The 9383-nt window shown below is 37.3% G+C and overlaps 1 protein-coding gene across 1 annotated transcript in view; it reads left to right on the forward strand.

The window, feature by feature from the left end:
* LOC139123368 (vesicular inhibitory amino acid transporter-like) overlaps positions 1 to 6346 on the forward strand; it is a 52937-nt gene extending 46591 nt beyond the window's left edge. The window contains exon 3 of the mRNA XM_070689518.1: positions 6174 to 6346. Within this exon, the coding sequence (XP_070545619.1) occupies positions 6174 to 6346 (173 nt within the window). The remainder of the gene's footprint in view (positions 1 to 6173) is intronic.
* The last annotated feature ends 3037 nt before the right edge of the window (positions 6347 to 9383 follow it).

A 9383-nucleotide genomic window follows, 5' to 3' on the forward strand; every position in this document is an offset into this window, starting at 1 on the left:
AGGAAAGCGAGATGCATTGTATAAATCACCCATAATTCAATATGCGTAATTTGAGAGCGAATGGCCAATTTGAAAGTAACGATTCATTTGCTACAAAAGGCACTTCGCTTTTCTTTAGGGGTCAAGTTTCTATGGAAACGAACGTTATTTAGGCCTTTTTTACTTATTCTATGCATATTAGATTTAAGAGAATTCGTTTACAGCGGAAGCACGCATGACCCACTTCGATGAAAATCATCCCGGTTTACATTTTGGCGATTCAGATGGAGTAGTTTGGTACATGGAATGATGGCGCCACTTAAACAAAACCCACGATGTTTCATCTGCATTTACTAGCATAGTTACCACGGTGTTACTATAAGCGACGATTCTATTTGCTAGCTACCAAGACTGAACCTATGATTTTCCCATCAAGAAAAAGCGAACCTTCTGATGTTTGTGACTGTGTGGTTTTGTATGAGCGGGATGTACAAGATCTGTTTTCAATGACGACACAAAACAGAACCGTCTACTCAGGAAAGAGATGCGATGGTCTGCCAGTTTACCGGGATGGCAAACAGACAGCCAGCACACAAACCTACCCAACCTTCCATTTTATGTTTTACTGAAAACACGCCCCATGCATCATTTATCTCCAGTGGGATGTTATTAATACAAGACGAATAGATAATTTGATTCTATATTTAAATGTTTAAACTTAGGGTCACTCCTGATAACGATGAAATAAAATGACCATACTCAAATTATAGATGAAGTGTTTTGCAGGGCGTTGCTGGGGAAACAAAGCGGGATTGTATTACTCCAAATAATCGCATCAAATTGGCGATTTAATGGATTGTTTATGTTTTAAACATGAAGGCGAGGCTGTGTATATATAGTACACAGGCATGCAATGGTTTTCAGAATGGCTCTCTTTCCATTAAAACTTGTTTACAACTCTGTCTTTTCCAAACGCTGCACACAATAAAGACCACAAGTTAGATAGTCTAGGGTACAATGTTAAGGAACGCTCCATGGTATTTCTTTGGCGCTCTATTTCATTTTGATTCAATGTTAGCCGTAGAGTAGCACTGTGCCTTTGACATTCACGTAGTATGGCTGTCTTTCCCCGTAATTAATTGTGGGAGTCACCTACTGGAACGAATCCGACAAGTCAGTCTCTGGCGAAATCCTAGAAACTGATAATGTTGATGTTAATGTAACGGGATTCTTATTGGTCGAACTTGGGGTTGCGGATATTGAGGTTTATGTATTAACTCCTTCCTTCTTTAACGTTGAGCATGAATATGTGATTGACATTCAAACACACATGCCGACACATGCATCCATGAATGCAAACATGCATATACCGATACATGCATACCTACCTACCCACACCTACCTACCTACCCACCTACCTACCTACCTACCTACCTACCTACTACCTCCTAGTATTACATACATACATACATACTACATACATACATACATACATACATACATACATACATACATACATACATACATACATACATACATACATACATACATACATACATACATACATACATACATACATACATACATACGGACAGACAGACTGACAGTCAGGCTGACAGTCAGACAGACAGATTGACAGACAGACTGACGGGCAGATAGAAAGACATATGCGTAAGACATATACAAACAATGTGCGACTCATGCATCTCTCTCCTTTACATTTTATGAATGATCACGCGATTATCACATGATTAAATTTATACTTAAGTTACAGTGATACTTAAAAAATTCTTAATGAACAGTGAAATCAAATGAGTGGAATGATTGTTCATGTCATTCCCGTGTCGTATCGACACTTTCTTACGGGACTAACATAATATGTGTCAGTGACATAAGAAATAACACAATCCGTTTAGAAGAAACATGTGCGCATATCTGGTATTAACCCGACGAATTCATGCTTGCTGAACTGTCATAGTTTTGATTTTGGGGTGCTCTCAATTGGTTTGCATAGTAGAAAGGTGAAACAGTGACACGTTTACGACAAAGAGTGATAAACTGGGACAATCGCGTGCCGTCAATTTTTGTTCGATGTTATCACCGTGGCCAGAGTCCGACACTCAGAATTACACTTATTAAAGTTTTTATCTACAACATTTACTGTGAACATTTGGAGGTCAAAGGTCACACTTTTAATCTGTATTTCATTTTAACTCACCGTGAAGCCATCGTAGAGCCTTTTGAGATAGTCGGAATTGCGATGAAAGAAACTATCTGATTCTTTAGCTGCCAGAAAATCGAATTTTTCTTCAATGGGCAGAGCTACTCGACATAAAAGGTTAATACCAGTGGTAAACCCACGATAAAAAATCAGGTTGAGTTCTGATAATTACCGTCACTTCATGAAAAAAATCCACATTTTTCGCCGACGCAGTTTACATTGCCGCTCTAGGCGGTGGCATCTTCTATTTGCACTTTTTACTTTCTATGGAGTCACGTTCTTCCTTAGCTTTCCTCACTATTTGTTAGAGATGACGTCATAACACGAAGCGTTCTTGCTGTTTATCGTCTACCTCAAACAGATCATGTTTACAAAGTAGCCACGTTAACTGCATGTATTAAATTTAATGTACTATATATATGTACTATGTATATGTACTATACAAGTATTTTAAACCGAGAAATTCGACGCATCCTAAGGATTTTATTACAGGAAAATATCATAAGAACAGCCCATCTACTTATCCGTATGGGATGATATACGTCAACGCGATAACAATTGAGGACACATCAGTGTTACCGAGATTCCAAAGACGTTTATCTATGTTCCCAAACCTTAGCAAAAATATTTAAATGCTGCCAGTATATGATTAGTATCACGCTTGTAACGTTTCTGTAGTAGTTTTCAAAACATTATCTGAGCACTGTGTTTGCTTTGGCCGTGTGCTGCACGGTAGAGCACAGAATTGATATAAGAGATTCATCGAGACCGCTGGGCTGCGAATTCTACTTCGATCGCCAATGCAATTCAGTGCTATCATCTAATTATCATTTAATTATCATCTAATCATGTATTGACAAAATCCACCCGAAATTGTAAAGGTTTTTGATAATGGCAGATTCGTATACTTCTCTGAATATGTGTAAATATGAAATATATCTAATAGGTATTTAATGTGAGAACGTGAAATGTTTTAATCCCTTGTTGTATTCCATTTTTCCCATTTGTGCCATCCATTCCGTGTGACTGATGTAGCTCACAGTATAATGAATTTGTATCCTCTTGCATGGAGGCCAATGTTCTAGAAATGCATGACAAGTTACAACATGACTTCTAAGAAATCAAGGGGGCACTGAAGTACCATAATTACTCGGGTGAATACACTATTTTATATAATAATTCTAGATGTGAAAGAAAGTACTGAAATTATAGCTTAGTTTCCAAGTATTATGCCTACAGTGAAAAAATGGTTACAAAAGGTACACACTTTAGTCTCCGTGTTTCATGTGGCACTTTTTTAAATGGAAAAATCAGAACATAGTATTCCGAGCCTCATAGTTTGTTTATTCTCATCAATTTTACGTTCTATTTATTTCACTTCATCAGCTGTAAGCAGACAACTTTTTAATGAATAACATACTGTTCTGGCAATTTATCAATTTATCTTGAACATATGAAATGTATAGCGTAGCCGTTGATCCGCAACACAATTATTTACTGGAAGAAATAGGGCGCCGTTGTACAACCGTTTACTTCAGCTCACAATCAGCGGCACACCGTGTGAAATTATCATATCGATAACTCGATCATTATCACTTGATCATTATATCCCAGAAACCAAATTGTAGAATCTGTAAGGATTCGCACGAAGCTGTTGACGAAATTTAGGAATGCACGCCCTCCCTGTTTAAACGCAAGGTAACACAAATTTTGCTACACAAATGGCGCGCGTACTACACAAAGACTTGCAATAGCATGCTCTCCATTGGTGCTAGATTAAGCAGCTAAATGACAAAAAGGGGACAATGAAAAACGAAAATAAAAAATGTTATTTTTTAAAAACTGTGTGAGACCTAAAAATAAACACGCCCCTTCTATCAATCTGCAGAACCTACACAAAAGAAAGCGCTCAAAAAGCGCAAATTTCTCATTTCTTCGCTTTTGTTGATTCTGTGTCACATAGTATTGAATAGTAAAATCATTGACGTCATCTAAATAAATCAACAATATCGAAGTAATGAAACATTTCATCCATAGACTTGAATTCAAATGCTTGCTTTTATTTGGTTAAATCAAAGACGACTTCGCATCTTGTCATACTACGAACCCTGAAAAAAAGATTTTCTAACAATGTGAACAAATGATTTGATGGCAATTTCTCTTCCAGACAAACTAATTACCTGCTTGCTTTTTAAGATACGCTCGTCAAAAGCTATAATTATCTCATCATTATCAGGGCCTTTCTATGATTAATGCATTTTTTATCTTAAATGGCAGAGTTCATACCTGACAATTTGTAAAATGTCAAACAATAATTTCTTGTAATATATTTGCAACCGTTTGTAGATTGGAGGGCCGGAGGCAATCAACACGATTGGAACTAATTTGGGATAATTGGATTTCCATATTTTTCAAATTTCTCAAAAGTGTTAGGTGCCATATAGCTGAATGTTGAAATATTACAAATAACTCATAAAAACAAGTGTATAATGTATAAAGAAAAGCAGATGAGATTACATTTGTAGATTAAATCGGCATTACTTCACCATCCAATTATCCCAAATTAGTTCCAATCGTGTTAATCATTTTATGATGTATATATTTAGACTTTTTAAAGTGAGCCTTTCCATCGGTGCTTCCATCAATGGTCATTGAATTATTTCCTAACGTATTTTTTTGTAATGAAAACTAAATAATAATCTCTCGAAACATTCATAAGTTTCTAAATTCGAACAAAATCCCATCACATTTGTACCATAAGGATGAAAACCTCTAAAGAATCGACTGAGAAGAGCTATAAACCCTTTACTTGGGTAATTTATATCTCATAATTCGTATATCCAATACCGAAATTATCTCGTTGTGTTATGATCACCATATGGAAGCATAAGGGGAATATTAACTATACATTAACTATTAACTGTGTTTCCACTCTTCATGGGCAGTATGGTTTGGGTCTTGTGCATTACATGTTCTATGTTTTGATGGATCATTATCCTAAATTGTAAAGGTATCTGTTGTCATGGCAAAAGGTACCAATGGGTTCAGATTCGGAGCCTTTGCTCACAGATAGAAGATTTGGGTACTTGCAGTAAGGCAGAAGTACGTAAAGGAAAATTGTTGAATTGATTTTTGAAAGGCCGATGACAGGTTTGACTTCCTCTTTGCTGAATTAAATGATACGACGGGTCATAGACACTGCTGTACAAAGCAATATAACGCATAGGCACTGGGAAGTCTTAAAGAGGTAGGGATGGGTGCAGGGCTAGAAGAAAGTGGTGGAAGTCGTAATGCAGAAACAGAAGTATGATGAAGATTGTGTGTACATTGGTTTTTGATATAAAAAATGTAACAAAGTTGAGATAGTGAAGTTTTGAACCCGTTGAGTGATGATTGAATCAACAGACCACAAAGATCATAATGCACTTACCATTCATCTGAGAGAAATGCGCCCAGGGGGGGGGGGGGTCATTATTCAGATTTTCATATTTTACAATACCTTGCCGCTATGCTGCTTGTGTAGACCCTTTTTGAAGTCTGTGAAGCTTTCACTGTCTTGTTTTGGCGGAAATCGAAAATATTCACTCATAAATCTGATACAGATATAGCGGCCATTTTGAATTTCAAATACCTGTAAATTTTTGGGTCATTTCCTTCTCTGGCACCAAAATTAGCATGGTGAACGTTAAAATTTTGTCCCTGAGAGTGCAAGAGAATGCTTCAAGGTTTCCTTAAACAAATTTTGAGCAAAGGTAAAATCCTTTTAGCTTCGAGGTGCATCAGTTTAAAGCACGCATCATCCCTTTTTCGTAGTTTTCAACTTCTAGCCGATAACATCTCCCCAATGTCTTTGAAATCAAAATATGTGTGTCACATCTTTATCATTTGGGACGCCATTGCCTCATCTCCGGCGAGACATCAGATTCTCCTGACAAGAACTAACCTTCAAAGTGTGCACTTTTTTCCCTTGCAGCCGGAACAAGTTCCACCTGGCTAGCCGCTTGGAATGTAGCCAACTGCGTTCAGGGAGCGGGAATTCTTAGTTTGCCATACGCTGTCAAGGAAGGGGGCTACGCTGCAATTATTACACACCTCATGCTGACAGCTTTTGGCTGTTATACCTGCAAAGTAAGTCCAAATCTTTGAGACTGTAATAACTCTTGATACTGTTCTCTGTCTGTCTGTCTGTCTGTCTGTCTGTCTGTCTGTCTGTCTGTCTGTCCGTCTGTTTGTCCTTCTCTCTCCTCTATATCTCTCAGCCTACCTTTCATATTTGTTTTCAGCATGTGACGCTGATTGATCGATTCATTGATTAGTTTGATTTATCGACTGACAATTCGTCGAGTTACTCTAATAAATGATTCTGAATGAACTAATTAGTCGGCAATGATCACAGAGAGATTTCGAAACTGAAGGTCATGGATCAATATCAAATTTTAATGAGGAATAGCGCCTTTCTACTGAATGCTATGTATTTTTAATAACCGTTACTGCGCTTCATGAATGATCTTTTGTCGTGTTGGCCTTAAGTAATGCATTTTTATTGAGTATTCAAAATTTGAACATTAATATTACAGATCGTGTCGCGCCAACAAGTGAATTGTTGGAAATTCATTCATGTGTAAACGATTCTGCAAACTTGTAATGCACTTTAAAAGAAACATTTCTGTGAAGTAGAGAAGAACATTTAAATTTGTGACTGAAACTACTTTATTTTTTCCGTAACACTGTCTAACCGTTAAACTGTTTCACTTTGCGTACCAATAAAACATGATCCAGAATCGCGTCAAATCTTGTGACGACATTCTGTCCGTCTAGTCAAGAATATACAAGCGGACGAAATTTATGTTTACGCAGCAGAGAAACTATGTAGGAGACGGTGATTCACGTTTGAGTGATTATATACAAAAGTGTTCGTCAAGCTTTAGTGTATACCTCCTATTTTGCAAGAATTACACAACTGTAAAAATCAGACAGAAAGAGGTTTGGATCGTAATAACGAGTATATATATATATATATATATATATATATATATATATATATATATATATATATATATATATATATATATATATAAGGTTCTCACGTACCTAGGCTGTCATCTTTGAGAACAATTCTCTTCATTTGCACGATAATTGCAGGTCCTGACCTTACAAATAGGCTGCTACTAATCTGAACAAAAATGACTCTACAAGGTCGGTCATGTGATATCTATGGTTTAACTGGTTAAGTGACATAGGGCATCTTTTAGGATCCAATGAATACACTTATGACAAATACTTGAGAGATTTAAAACAAGAGACGAAGATGTTCGCCCATCGACTAAATTTGAATGTGTAAAGACAACGTTCACTGCTTGCATTTATGAATTTAAACAAGTCACTCAAAGTCTCTAAAACACAAACACACATATATATGTATATATGTAGTTATACCTATATGTATTATTTGTATATGCATATTTTATTGATATGTATATATGTACACGTAATCACATGAAATCGTTAGCTCTCTAACTACTAGCCCACATATATATATATATATATATATATATATATATATATATATATATATATATATATTTATATATAATCCCATGGTATTTTTCTCTGTTTGACGTCATCGTATACGAGTGTTTTTCGCGGAGCCGTACAACTTCGAGCCGAAGGCGAGAAGTTGTGCGGCTCCGCGAAAAACACGAGTATACGATGACGTCAAACAGAGAAAAATTCCATGGGATTATATATTTATCACATGAACAGTCTTCTTATTTTTCTTTGATGTGGATGGATCAAAATTATTTTAACAAATTGCATGATTTTTATCGCGATTTTGTGTTTATTTACGCGGATTACTTTCATTTAACGAGTAAAGCGGCCCGTCACCCAGGAGATGTGCAAATGTTTACAGGTATACTTTCATTCATAAATCCGATTAAGCTGAAATTTCGCTACAGCGAAAGGTATCTCCACCAATCAGACATCCGGATTCGGTCACGTGCGCGTGTCAATCATTGTCTCGCGCTGGAGCGATGCCAAGGCAAGTCTGCCATCATAGCTTTCACCGTACCGTGCTACCGACGGATAGGCATAGTATTTTGAGTTATTTAGAATATTTACAATTACATTTATGAAGTTAATACAATGGCACTATCGAAACAGTAGTTATCATACTTAGATATGCTGTGGCTTTTAAAATATCACAAGTTTACGACCTTATAGCGAGCCCGAAAGATTCAGATCGATGACACACAGAGTGTACGCTTGTTTTTGTTGGCACTGCCGTATACGTCACCGGTCTCCGCCGCGCCGGTGGCCATCTCAGTCGTCAATCAATGTTTTCGTTTTATGGACTTTGATGTTTGCTGTGACACGTATCGCCCGTAGGTGCATCTCAATTTTGTTACTTGATGGGAACTCTGTTCTGTTGTACAGTGAGTGTTGTCCGAGTCAACTTTCAAAATAAATCGGATTCTACAGCGCTGCACTGCAGAGTGTATATGTCTTCACTACAGCCTTCCGCTGCAGGTTTGATCTCGATCGAGAAACGACGGAATAATTTGTGTGATGAAGGAAATTTATCGTTGTTCGTCGAATGACTTTATGCTTGTGCCTTCATGTCGCTTTCCCGAAGATTATACGGTACTCATTTATTAAGTTGAACTTTCGTTGAGGTGTATCTTTAGGGTTTATCGCCAACGGGATCGCCAGGTACGACGTCGCTTGGCGATCGCCAGGTACGACGACGTCCACATTGAGCCTTACGACTGGAGCAGTGACGTTACTGAGCCAAATGATCGATGATATCCTCATTCGATTCTTGCTGTTAGGTATATTCGTCCCAGATTCTTGGGAATAGCTAAAGCTTTAGCGACTTGGAATTTCGTTGGACATGCCTTCTATGTTTCCATATCTGGATTTATCGCGCCGGGTCACCTTTTTGTCAAAATTCTGTGTTTCAGGAAAAAAGTTCCGGTTGATGACGTACAACGGGGTAATATGGATTTCTTATCTGTGCTGGTGTACGTCACACAGGTGGAGATACGGGCCAGTTCATGTGATAAATATATATATATATATATATATATATATATATATATATATCTCAATCAGATACGGGTGAACAGTGCTGAATGCCAGTTTGGAGCATTGTACGATAAAAGCTGGTGGTAGGTTGAAATCG

The sequence above is a fragment of the Ptychodera flava genome, chromosome 22 (genome assembly GCF_041260155.1).
Source record: "Ptychodera flava strain L36383 chromosome 22, AS_Pfla_20210202, whole genome shotgun sequence".
Taxonomy (NCBI): Eukaryota; Metazoa; Hemichordata; class Enteropneusta; family Ptychoderidae; genus Ptychodera; species Ptychodera flava.